Consider the following 13,916-nt stretch of genomic DNA (forward strand, 5'->3'; position numbering starts at 1 on the left):
TGCACAAATGTAATCAAGCCCTTTTTCTTTATTTGGTTCTAGTGAACAATCACCCAAATTCAAGTGACCACAGAAACAGGTCATAGATAGTTTTGTTGTTATCCTCATCATACATCATGTATAACATGATTTTGTCACTAGGACGTGGAAAAAACAAGGACCTTTATGGAATATGAACCTAACTAGAACTGTCTAAACTACTTCGTTAAAAATCTTTTTCAGTGACCGTGGAGGAGAAATACACCCAAAACAACAAGACATTCAGTTAAAATAATTTGAGTTGTTGAGTCATACCTCTGCTGTTTTGTGCATTACAAAAATTTTGTAAGAAGTAATAATAATAATGACAATAATGACAATAATAATACTACTACTTCTACTAATAATAATAATACATTTATTTATAGAGCACTTTCAATCAAAGGGCTTAACTAAAAAATACAATTAAAATACAAACTTTTAATTGAGACAGTAAAAAGTGAATACTACTGTACAAAGAAATTGAAGATAAATGAACATTTAGGACTCCTACTCATAAGTAGGCCCATTTTCATTCACTTAAAGCTTATGTGTAAGAAGGGCATGTATGGGGATGGTTTTCATTCAGAGATGCAATAACAAACACACACACACCTGACATAGGTGAGGGTTGTTAGGTGGGGACTGGGGTATAAGAAAGGAAAAGTTGTTTAAGGTTTGCACCTGTTCACCATGACAACTGATGATGACTGCAGTCAGCACTAAGAGGGGAGGGATGAGTTTTGTAATGAGAACCAAGGGAATACATCTCATTATTCACATGCAGTGAAGCTTTGACTTCACACTTTGTGAGCGATAGCATTTTCAGTAGGCTTAGTCTCAAAGCCACTTGTAATAGCCTAGACCTATTTAACAAAAAGTGAACTATTTAATTTATATGTTTAGAAAACAAATTTACTGTATCACCAAGCTTCCAAGTATTGCACTCTAAAACCTCCAAGCATCTGCAGCCTTTGGTGACTCATTGACAGATCAGAGACGCCACCTTATGGCCGCTTCCCAATAATGCAGAGACATCCTTACTTAGGGCACAACATGCTAGGCCCAGATTTGGGGATTACAGATCACAGATTGGATAAAATCTTGGATAAAATCTTGGATAAAATCTTGGATAAAATCTTGGATAAAATCTTGGATTTTTTTTTTTCAAAAGTAAAAGAGGGATTCTGAACTAAGATCAGACCGTGTAATCCGATTTTATATTTGATCTTGATCAAACCTTCCCAAACCTTTTCAAAACTTTGAACTTGGTTTAGGATCTATTTGATCCAAAAAAAACAGGATTATCTTGATCCCATCAGAAGGGTAGCCTGGAAATCCAGACCCAAATCCAACAGGATTAAGGGTCTCGCATTGAGTAATGAAAGTTGCCCATCTTGAAGGGCAGCACAAGGCGAGCATTTGAAAATCTCACTGCACGCAATTAGATAATACTGCAACCAATCACAACAACACACAGGGTGATGCGTGCAGAGCTTCATGCTCTTAGCTACCAGCGAAGCCAACTGTCATCAGGGGCTAATCATCGTTTAATCTGTTTGGAAATCCCATTTTTTTGCTATTCAGGATCAAGTACTCTGTCTGACTTGTATGCCGTTTTTTCAAAGCAACATTGGACTGGATCACCCTGATCCAGATTCACAGTTTTCAAGATGACCAAATCCGGATTACCAGTGCTCTAAATAGGACAACATATCCCAATTCTGGGCTACCAGCCATGTAAGAACAGGTAGAAGAGCCAGCATGGGGTCACTGTAAGTGCTTCTTATTTTGAGACAAAACACAAAAATAACATAACCATCCACTTCCATTCATAAACTCTTTTAAGACCCCTCATCTGAGTTACAACAAATATGATAATGTCTTGAAAAAGGGCTAAAAGTCCAATAGTTAACAAAATAAAGAATGTTCAGGGTTCTTATTCATCTGAGGAGGGGAGACCAGAAATTACTTTTGATAGGCTCATCTCTGATGATTGTTTCTATGAAATTAATGTACGGGGATGAATGAGAAAAAAATGGGGACTTGAACAATGAAAAGTGTTTCATGGGGACAAGATCATTTTAATTTTAATTTTATTTTTACTTTACTATACTAAATAGCTTAATAGGCCATGTCTACTATATCTACTTTATCAATGTTACAACGGTTACACAAGTCAAGTGCAAATTGTAAATTAAAGAGTATAAAAAATAAAAAATAAAAAATGTCTGCATTTTCTTCTTGGAATCCACCTTGAAATCCTACCCCCTGTTGGGATCAGGATAATCCTGTTCTTTTGGATCAAAGTTATAAAAATCCTACTGACAAGTTTTGAACAATACAAACTGAAGGTTGGATCCAGATTAAAACTAGGATTGGATTCCATGATCTAATCTAATTTCAGATTCCTTCTTTCCCTTTTGAATAACACATGTTCAAGATTTGATCCAATCCAATGACTAAAATCCGATCAGTTTACCTTTGAACAACTGGCTCAATCTGAGTAGTTTGCCTCTGCCCGCCTACATCAGATACATCAATGTGATTGGTGCAGATCGGCAACAAGGGCATAGTTAATGAGCAGCATTACTCGATGCCAGAGTAACTCGCTGAGCAAATTCAAATTGTGCTCTTGTGAGAACTCTGGATTTCCACGCCAAGTATTCCAGCGGGATTTTGGATCACGGATTGGATCGAATCTTGGAAATTAGTTTTTCAAAAGCAAAAGAGGGATTTCGAACTAAAATAAGACCACGTAATCCTATTTAAATTGATCAAGATCAAACCTGCCTGTAGAGTCTTTTATCGACTCCTACATAAGGCCAAGGAGGTGGAATCAGGGGAAAACTTGCTTGGACTTGTGCTCTGCGTGCCAATGATCAATGTTCACAATTTGGCTGCATTTCGGTGCTGTGACCCATTTATTTTCCTTAACGGCCTGCTCACCGTCGCACAAGCATTAGTCCATTTCATTTCTGGTTTAGTTCCATTCATTTTCCTTGTCAACAATTCAAACCATGAAACGATTGGCATAGTGAAAACCTGTACGCTTTCCCTGTTTTTCCACACACCTGTGTATCTTTGGCTGATTAATTTAATGCCTTCTCAGGCAACGCTCCACCCACTGGTCAAACATAAAACTGCAGATTAAGTGACACAACCAACGTGGTAGATAACCAAAAGAAAAGTGTTGTAATGGCTCATACACTGCCCTTTGGGTTTATTAAATGAATGAGCTGGTATTTGTCCTGTAAATGATTTTGGATTATTGAATAATGTGTTTTTTGTTTTGTTATTTATCATTATAAAAAAAATAAGGAATGCAAAATGTTTCTGTTCGTTGCAGTGTTTACTGTTTGTGGCCACCAGAATTTCGACTACCTGTTGGTCTTTGCCAAGCCAGTAGGCCACAGTGTTGGTTCCGTTTAAGGTCCTGGTAAAATGGATTTGGTAAATCTGAAATTTGGTATTAGGATCACAGTTGTCCAATCCAATGTTCCTTTTAAAAAACCGACACAAAAGTAAGGTGGAGCAGGTGATCCTGGATAGCAAAATATGGAATTTCCAAATCCGGACCAATTCGATCCAGATTACTTTTTTTTTTTTAACTGGGCCCAGGGGATTCAAAGCTTACCACATAGGCTACTGTATGAGAAAAGAGCTGGATCAAGTAGGGCAAGAGTGTGTTTCTCTATGGGAGTTTAGATTAAGAGTTTAAATCTCCAGTGTTTTAATTTAATATTGCATCACCACAGCTGGATGCCTCCAAAAAAGTCCGTTCACTAAGGAGGGCTTGACAGCTTCTCAAAAATGAAGCCAAAACATCTCTATTGCCCCCTAGTGGCTGACTGTAGTAAATGTCCTACCCCCCCTCCCTGGAAGCGGATGGGCCTCGGACCAAACAAAAAAGTCAGAGGACACATCAAATACTTTTTTTTCAAAGAGAGTTTCTGTCATTGAGTGATCACACTGATGCATGTTCAAGTGTTTTTTTTCTGATAAGTTTACTTTGAATTAGTTGATTGATGATATAAAAGCAGGATAAACGTCATGATTGATGCTGTGATCGTACAGTGGTAGGAGGTGGAGACGAGTCATCCATCTTTATAAACAGGCTGTGGTTGATAGGGTAAAAGGTAACTTTGAAAGTAAGAATATGTAACTTTTGAAGGAAGAAATAACACATTCCTTGAAAGTTGAATTCGCAAGCATAAGCAAACAGCAATTCAGCACATCAGTAATTTTGCTGCAGCAGCCCTACTTGATCTGGTATGACTGGTGTGTGACCAATAGCTCATTGTGGCCAATGTTAGCTAATGTGAGCAGAGTTTAGATAAACATTGCTGTATGATGTTCTGAGTCGCTTTGCTGAAGCTTTGACTTTTCTCCACTTGTGCAGCCAGTACATTAGATCAGCATTTTGGCTAAGTGTTTAGCATTTCACATTATTGCTGTGGCCTCAGTGGCATTTTAATGAAAAATGCACTTCAGTTTTCCTTAAAAGATCACTTATTCTAACGAGGTCATGTGGAGGGTTGATCAGATTTACTTGGTAGAATGTGTTTAATGTTCCCAGGTTCATTTAGGGAAAATTGTCTTCTGTGGTGTAAAACTTTAGGAGTGTTGGGACCAATTCTTGGTCAGTTTACTGGCAAAACAATTTGTTTTGTAACTTCGATTTACTGATTTACAACCGTATTAAAGACCAGGATCAGATGTTATTGAAAAAGAACCTTTATTATTTTCTCATCGTCTGTCCGTTTCCCATAAAAGTGCATCATCGCTGATCTCACAGTAAGAAAAACTTACATAGTAAAATGAGGACAGAAGTGAGAGAGAGAGAGAAAGACACAAGTCAACCACCACGCTATACACTTAGTCAGGTACATTCATCGTGGACAGTAGAAGGGGTGAACATGGCCAGAAAGAGAGAGAGAGGGAGCGAGAGGGAGAGAGAGAGAGGGAGCAGTTTGTTTACAGTAAGGAGGTGAAAAGTCAAATGTATAAAAGTGGTGTGTAGAGGCTGAAAGGGAGAAAATTAGTGAGGGAGAAGAGTAGAGGAAGAAGAGAGGAGGGGTTTGTCTTGGCTCAAGTTGTTCCTTTAGAGTAGTGAAATAGGATGTTGGTCAGTTTCTTCATTTAACCCTTGACCATGGTGGCAAACTCTGCAGGGAGACAAAGAAAGAGTGAGAGTTACTTCAGTATCTTTAGAAGGCTTCACATTTATTTGCAGCCACTGAATCTCCTTCCAGAGAAAGTTTCTCTTAATTTCTCACCATCCATTCCAATCATGCCGTCACCATCAACGTCACCGGCCTTGAGGAAGGCCTTGGTCTCAGCGTCGGTCAGAGCTCTGGCGGAGGCAGAGAAGTTCTGCAGGAACAGCCTGGAGAAGACAATCAGAGAGAAATGCTGTGTTACACTAAATATGCTTTTAGACCAGAAATTGGACCTATAAATATTTGTGCTGCAAGATCATGAAGCGATTGGTTTTGAGAGTTTTGTAGAGGTCATCTTTTCAGAAAATCTCCAAAGCCTACTCATTATATTCTTCCTATTGTATTCAGTTCAGTGAGTATTTAAGTGCTTCTCAATGAGAAGCACTTAATTTGGCCCACAATTCCAAGCTGGCTATGTCTGTTCTGGTATTTCCTCTGCTCTATGTCACCCTACAACTTGAGACACTGCCGGAGAGAGCAGACATTGAGTTACTCCCGAGGAGAATGCCCTGTGGCCCCGAGCTTCTCTCAAGCTTCGGGGCTCTGACATCATTCTGAATTCACTGTGGTCCAAAAGAAAGATGATCCCTGCATTACAAGGGCGCAGAGATGCTTGTGGTGAAATCTAAGAGATGGTGCCTACTTCAGCTCATCCTCCTCAATGAAGCCACTCTTGTCCTGGTCAATGACGGCGAAGGCCTTCTTGATGTCCTCGGGGCTCTTGGCAGTCAAGCCAACCTTGGCAAAGAAGTCCTTGTGCTTGAAAGAGTCAGCAGCTGTGAGGAGACAGAGAGGAGATCGTATCAGACACTGTAGATTTGAACAGTGTTTTGCAGCTGCACTGGTCTTTGTATGCAAGGTCTGGCAGTTGGTTGCTATTCATCTCCAACTTCTGCCCTGGCTGTCATTCAGCATTTTAGCTTCGTTTTCAGTAGCTATACTGAAACATGCTAAGACATTTGGAAATGGCATCAAAGTCCCATTCTGCATGCTTGCTGCACTATTGATCCAGCCGCAAGATGTGTTTAAAAAGACAATCCTGCAGTTTAAAATGCAGGAAAGATGCAAGGTGCACCTTCTACTAGCTGCAAGTATGATCTGGTTATGTGATTCTGTATTAGCAAATGAATTCTGCAGTAGCTAAAATGAGTTCAAATTATAAACTTACAACAGATCTGATAAACAGAATGATTTTGTGCATGTATAGCTAGCATTTAGGCTTTCTCAAAATACAATAAAGCATGCTGTGTCATGTTAATGGTGGGGTTTACCTTGGCAAGCTGCGAGGGCTGCAGTGATGTCAGCCTCCTTCAGAGATGCTGCCAATGCCATTTTTTTTAGTTAACTGAGGGAGGAGAGCAGAGGACAAGTCATTAGTTCAGCTGTAGCAATTCAGACAGGATTAAGCAATTTTCACTTTGAATCTAAGCATGTTAAATTCCCTCACTTCACTTTAGAAAACAGCATTCATAGTTAAAGAGCTACATGTAATCTTCATTCATGCAATATGTGTTTACAGTTCCTCTCTTTGAGTATTCCTCTCTGGGAGCCCCAAAAGAAAATGTACAAATGATCAGAAAAGGTAGTCCAATTTTCCCAAAACCAAGGCAAGACAAAATATCAAATATCCTTTGCATCTGTGGTTGGGTGGCAAATAGATTTTTTCCCATTTGGTTCCTTAGTTGGTCCAAAGCCAAACCCTTAGCTTCAGATGTTCAGAATCTGGCCCTTTCCTCGATTTATATCCCATTGCAAGAAGTTGAAGCCCTGAAAAACTCTTTGAGTCAGGCAGTAGATTTGCCTTAAGGTCTGCAGCTCCTCAGTGAAACTCACCTTAGGGTTATCTCTAAGACAAGAGTGGATTTGCTCAGATGAAACCTTTCACTGCAGTGAACCCCTCAGCTGCTGTTGCAGGCTTATATACCTTCACTGGGCCGAAATATGATGCATAGGCTATGTAATGGACACTGTGTGCAAAGCAGTCAAAGCAGTCGGTCGAAAAATGTGTCCAGTAGACAGAGCTGTTCTATTTATATGCTCATAAATGAAGATGCTTAAATGGTAGGCTAAGTGTAGGCAAAAGTGCTTGATATTGCATAAGGCTAATAATATACGCTGCTGATTTGAGTGAAACACACTCTGTAGCCATGTAGTTTTGATCTGTTAAACTGTGCATAGCGCCACAGAGTAAAGCATAAGGTATACTTTTATATTGTCTATAACAAATTTCAAAGTGTAATGCAAATCATTTTCTCATGAGCAATGGAGAGGATTTTATTACATTTACCAATGTGACTTTTAAATTTCGTGATTTTCGTGAAATACGTGTATAAAGTACGTGTGTACATGTCAGTTTGCCATCTTGGCCAAAAAAGCCTTCTATGGTATAATGTTAGAGTTCCTCAATAAAGAAATTGCATTGCTTATTGAAGGGTTTATTGATTATGTAGCAAAGCACAAGCTACCTCATACTTCATCACCTGTGATGATTAACCTGTCTCTGAATAGTACAGTTTGGGTCAAAACCTTAACCCTAACCCTGTGCATAATTGGCATGTGTAAAATGTCTGCAATGGCGTTCAAGTGACCGAAAAGTCTTTATAATCTTTGTATGTTTTTTTATTAAGCAGATGGGAAGATTTCTCGGTTCTTGAGGTTGGCTCATTATAATGGAATGTGTGAAAGCTGCAGAAAGCTAATTAGTAAAAATAAACTACACTTTGAAAGTGTAGTTTATTTTTACTAAATAACTTTTAGTAAAAATGCATTACACTTTGCAGAAAGTGTCACTTTCTGCAAAGTGTAATGCATTTTTTCCTCATGTCAAGTCTTTGTCAGAGGGCGTTAAAAGAGGGCCAAAGAGTGGAGGGGTTCGATTGGACAGCCAGTGGGATTTATAGATATGCTTTCATTTAATAGCACATTTAATCATAATCTACTGACATGCAGCGGAGCACCGTCAGCCAGGTTTATTTTTGGATCTCTTACACCCATTCAGACCATTTCTCCTTATGGCGATGAAACTATTTGTGATGCTATTTTAGGAAACACCAAAAACTGATACCATCGCCACCATCATCATCTTAGCACTTCAGTGTTAAACCACCATGTGGTTGCCTAATGACACCAAGTTCTCACACTGCACCAGACAATGCAATTACACAAGTAACCAGTCCAGGGGGTCTTTCCGTGCCCATATTTGCTCTGGGGCAGGCTCAGAGTGTTATGTGCCTATCATACATCAGATGGCAGTGTTGAGATGAGTCTGTGACTGGTGTGTCAGTAATATTGAATTGTCAGTGCAAATGTTCATGAAACCTATTTAATGTTAAACACAAGTTCAACCTATGAGTTTAAGACATTCTCAGCTGAACTGCAGCTTCAGTTCTACACATAAAAGGATTTAAATAAGTTGTCTAATTTGTCACCTTCACCTCAGTACACCTCATACTATTTGTACATTCTTTTTCATTTCAAAACTTCTTAAAAGCTCTGTAAAACTCATCTTTGGCCTTTAACATTTGCTCTGGTCAAGCAAGGTCTCTCACCTCAAACGACTTGGCCATAGATACTGAACTATTCCTGCCCTTCTTCAATATCAGGTTTAAATTACAAATATGTCACAGCGGGGATGGAACCCATCAGGCAAGGCTATGAAAGTTTGCAATTTGAGACAGCAAAGGACGATACCATCCCATCAGAATTCTGAGTTTTGCATTAGAAATGTACATTTGTAAAAAACAACAACAAAAACTTTAGTTAGTATCTAGGAGTGGTAAACACACTTATATTTGAAGAAATCAACAAGCAAACATGAGGTCAAGTAGTTTGAAGGGGCAGCAGATACTTATTTTTCTCTTCTAATGTATGATTTGAAATGAACCTTCTCTAACGCTCCATCTGAGAGTTTGTTCCTTCATGCTGCAGCAGAAATAGAATCGACCCATATTCTCTGCCATCTAAGATAAAGTTGCAAATAAATGTGCCTCACTGACAGAAGTCCTGTAAATGGGCTGGCATAGAAACTCAATCCTGTCCCAGAGTCTCTCTCCTGGGTCATTACAAGAACTCCTCGGTCCAGCCCACTGCTGAAGCTCTGCCAGACATCGCGGTCCTCCCGTCACAGCGCTACGTCTCTGTCCGCCAGAGCCTCTGATGCAGATGTGTCCCATCTGTGTCCCCACCCCTTGATCTGAAATCCCCTCCAATAAATATTTCTGGGCTGTAGTGGTCAAGCCAACCGTGCCAAAGAACTGGAACAGTTACTGGGACTGAACCAGTCACTGCTGCCCTCAATGAAAGTTAAAAGCAAATCAGTATTGATTCCCTGTATTTACCACCTGTACGCACAATTCTGAGATAATTGTATTTTATTTGAGTATTTCCATTTAATGCTACATTGTACTCTACTATATTTGAGTGGGAAATATTATACATTATACATGTATATATGTATTTTTTAATAGCTGCAGACAACTACCTAACAGTGTTAAAAAGCAGTCAAAATGACTCCCACATGCAGTATGGGCCATAAAGATCCAACAAGATCATAACACAGACAGGACCTATTCTACATAACGAGTAGTTTTACTTTTAACAAGTACATTTTGTTTCTAATACTGACACTTTTACTTAAGTTCATTTTGAAAGCAGAAAATGTACTTGAACGTCTTGGTTACAATACAGTTAAAGTATTTTAGCGTGACATTAACGTACGAAACTCAAAACATTTCCCCAAAAGTTTAATAACTCAGGGCAAATACATCATAGACTGTTTGAGGGCCATGATGAGCTTTTTTTTGAAATGATGTTAAGTCAGCATGAGCAAAGTCTAAACGATTTGGTTTTATGGTGGTCAATATTAAAATAATCTTTACAAACATATGTAGCTCAGTGTAAATTATTTTAGGAAGACTTAACTCTTAATCAATGCTCTACCTTAATCAAATCAGCTGTTGGAGGTGTTCACCTTCCTGCCTAACCAATCAGAATCATACACTAATTGCAAGGGCCAATCACAGAGTCACAACCCTACTTTAAAAATCTGTTTCTTCCTGGGCTATTAAGCTGTCGTTGCAGGCAAAGAGTGCAACCCTCCACCTCCTCTTCCACCTCCAGTCATCTACTCCAGCTGACTGGTCCAGAGCCTCCTTCTCTCTGATCTTCGGGCTCCTTCGTCGCCACCACCGGTGTCTGGATTCCATCTGGGGGGTGATGGTTCTCTACCCCTATACAGATGTACTGTATACAAAATATTGTATAAATGGAGTCGCCAAAGACTTTGTACACTTATGAGCTTTACAATAAACCTTATTTGCACATCTGCAAACACGTCTCTCCTGATTGAAATGTAGTTTATATATCTTCAAAAAGCAATTTCAAATGTGTTAATAATGTGTTAATCGTGATATGAAAAACCTTTTTTTAACAAACAAAAAGCTTTAGAGTTCAGAATTTCATTCATCAGAATTTCATCAGAATTTTTTTCATTGCATTGGCACAATGCGTCTGGGATTGTGCACAGGGCACAGGACTATGCTTATTACAAACACACACACACACACACACACACACACACACATAAGTGCAGCAGCACACACACATGCAAATGAAAATAAAAATAAAAATATGACGGTGCCAATCCGCCATCATAATAGCAATGCGCCAAGGTACAAATGCGCCTGGCTTTTAAAGGGAATGGGAGATGACACTCTGATTGGTTTATTGCATGTTACGCACAAACACACCTATGAATCAATGGAGACACTAAGTAGAACTCTTTTGAACCACACGCCCAGCGTACGGACCCTTTTTCCCACCGTCAGACTAGCAAAAGTGGAATGAGACAAGCCCTAAACGCACCCGCGCCATGCGCTTTACGCCTTGCTCTATAATAGATGTTAAAACAGGGCTTAGTGTCTGCAGATGGGTTTAATATGCTACATGTTCAACATCTTTCTAATAGATTTCTTGTGTTGTTCTTTTACAACGGAGAATTTCAAAGGAGTTACATGAGAGGGTCCCCAGTATATTCTCTGTCTTGAAGAGGTCCTTGGCTGAACAAATGTTGAGTGTAAACATGTGATTCACACCAAATGACCCCATCTTAGGTGTTAAATTGAGGTTGCCAGAATGACAAACACTTCATTTGCACAGTGGAAAGTTGCTCAGGCTGTTAATTGGAGAAGCCAAAGCCTCTCCGCCCCCTGGACAGGCTGGACCTCTCCTAGTGCTCAATTTCACATCATAACACCAGGCACATCAGAGGATCTGCTCATCTGTTGACAAGAGTCTCACTGGGTATAAGCGAGAAAAAAAACATATTTATTTGTACTCTCTTCCTGGCAGGGAAAGACAAGTAACAGACAGACGAGATTGAATTTATTGATTTATTGCAGAACTTTCCAAAAAAAGTACAACTAACGACTCCAAACACAAGATCCCTGTATCAGTCTAGTAATGTACTGTAGCAAGTAAACATGATGAAAAAGGTCCACCCTGAGATTTTCACCATCCAACAAGATGATTATGAAGACCTGACCAGTGCAGAAAACTCTGGAAAAAAAGAGAAAATTTTAGGCATTTTGTATTCTGCTATTCAAAATTTATTTGGTAATAATCATCCTCTTATTTCATCAAACTACAACTGCAAACATGACCTAACATACTAAAGTGTGTAGCTCTGGCAATGACACTTTGTATGAGATGATTGTTGTAGCTGCTCTTAGGCTGCCTGACACCAAACATAGAGGGGGTAAGTGTGGTAACTGGACAGCAAAATAATAATTTTTTTTAATTTTAGGTTTCATCCCAGATTTTACTATTTTGCTGATGGATTCTAAGTCCTTTCTGGTACTTTGTTTTCAAATAATTTACACCAGCGCCTGTATTTAAGTGAATTAAACATGTTAGACTTGGAAAGATAACATAAAAAAGAGATACATTTGAAAGGTATATGTTTTATTTTCTCTCTCCCACTGACAAACTTAAAAAAACACTCATCACATTATGCAGTACAGAACAAAGGTGAGTACACACCGTCTGAGACATGTTTTGCATTTCTTACAAATGATCAAATCTCAGTTTGTAGGAAATGCATTGACAACACAACATAATTGCTGGTAAAGCAGAAAAAAGCAGACCCCTGATCACCATCTACTGTGAAGTGCTCCTCAGACCCACACATACCTTCCCGGCCAATCTTCCCGTCTCCGTCCGAGTCCCCCTCCAGCAGGAAACCTCTGGTCTCAGCTGCGGTCAGGAGCCTCGCTCCTTTGGAGAAGTTCCGCAAGAACAGTCTGATGAAGAGCAGGAATGATGCCCCACATTTAGAAAAATACATCAAACACACAAAAAAACAAAGAGGAACAGAATGGACACCATCAACAGTTTGGTAAAATACAGCGTGACACATAAACTATCCTTGGAACAGAATGTATTTATGTCATTTTCTGTGTTGAAAACTCAACTGTAACTCATCCTGTTCTATAAAGCCGCTTTTGTCCTGGTCCAAAATCTTAAAGACCCTGTCGATCTCTGTTGGAGTTTTCTTGGATAAACCCACTGTTTTGAAAAACATATTGGGACTAAAGGAATCCTTCGCTGAAAGTGAAATCACAGATGCAACTTTAGATTAGATCTCTTTCAGTTAAATAGATGATGTCCCATACTTTGAGGTTTCCTGGAACTACGGTGACACACAGAAACAAATGGCTTGCATCCTGTGACAAAGAACAAGACACGTTCATTCCAATGCCCCAATCATCTCCTCACCTTTACAGGCGTTGATAGCCAAAGTGATGTCCGAGGATGCGAGAAAGTCGTTGATAGACATGGTGGTGGATACTCTGTTGTTGTGGGTGTTGCAGCCTGGTGCAATATATGACCAATGACGGGCAAAAAGTATTACCATATGTGACAATGAATAGGCTTCACCCCCCCCTGGTGTCAGAAACCACTAGTGCCCTTCTGTCTGCTGTCACCTACAGCTGACCACTTTAGCAAAAACTGTTTGTGTGTGTGTGTGTGTGTGTGTGTATGTGTCTGTGTGTGTCTTATCATTGCACAGTTGTGTCTTCAAGAGTGGGTCAGAAGTCATGGTTGATTTAAAATCTACATAAACAGCGTCTGTCTGTGAGTAAAACTCCCAGTCAGGGAGGTTATGTTTGCTGCATTGGGAGGGAACGAGGCAACCCGGCTGGCCTGCATTTCCTCTTCTGTCATATTGCCAGCCAGCCACAGTCACTGCTTGCTCGTGGTCATCCCTGGCAGTGTTTCCTCAGGCTGTAAACATCCTGTTATTATGGCCTCTGTCACTTTCAGGCTGCGCTCCATGGAGCTGTCTGCACTCACAGCCACCTTGTTCCCACATGCTGCATTTAGCATATGAAGAGCTCTGTTCTCAAAAGAGTGGTGCTCATTTAAAAGAAATACTGTACATGTTGTATAAACATGACAATCACACTCACACACAAACGAATGTACATAATTATTAGCTAATTTACTTACTAACTCAGGTTACACTATTAAAACTTGAGCAATGTGTAAGTGTCTTAATAAGCAAAAGGTAAATTGGTGTAAACGGGTTGCTAGTCCAATCCAAAGCAGTCAACCATGTTAACAGGAAGTCACACATAGAATCCAAAAAGGACATTTTTTGGGGTGCCTACCAATCAT

General features: G+C 39.6%; 2 protein-coding genes across 2 annotated transcripts; both read right to left on the reverse strand.

The window, feature by feature from the left end:
• Positions 1-4,737: 4,737 nt before the first annotated feature.
• pvalb3 (parvalbumin 3) lies at positions 4,738-7,265 on the reverse strand. The gene is made up of 5 exons (XM_034860391.1): positions 7,074-7,265; positions 6,512-6,585; positions 5,884-6,016; positions 5,298-5,407; positions 4,738-5,186 (listed from the first exon to the last, which is right to left on the reverse strand). The coding sequence occupies exons 2-5, from the start codon at positions 6,570-6,572 to the stop codon at positions 5,161-5,163; spliced, it is 330 nt and encodes a 109-aa protein (XP_034716282.1). The 5' UTR covers positions 6,573-6,585; positions 7,074-7,265; the 3' UTR covers positions 4,738-5,160.
• A 4,360-nt stretch (positions 7,266-11,625) lies between these two features.
• Positions 11,626-13,145, reverse strand: LOC117936893 (parvalbumin, thymic-like). The gene is made up of 4 exons (XM_034860390.1): positions 13,014-13,145; positions 12,710-12,842; positions 12,429-12,538; positions 11,626-11,795 (listed from the first exon to the last, which is right to left on the reverse strand). Exons 1-4 carry the CDS (start codon positions 13,072-13,074, stop codon positions 11,767-11,769), a joined length of 333 nt encoding a protein of 110 aa, XP_034716281.1. The 5' UTR covers positions 13,075-13,145; the 3' UTR covers positions 11,626-11,766.
• Positions 13,146-13,916: the final 771 nt, after the last annotated feature.

This window comes from Etheostoma cragini, chromosome 21, assembly GCF_013103735.1.
Source record: "Etheostoma cragini isolate CJK2018 chromosome 21, CSU_Ecrag_1.0, whole genome shotgun sequence".
Classification (NCBI taxonomy): Eukaryota; Metazoa; Chordata; class Actinopteri; order Perciformes; family Percidae; genus Etheostoma; species Etheostoma cragini.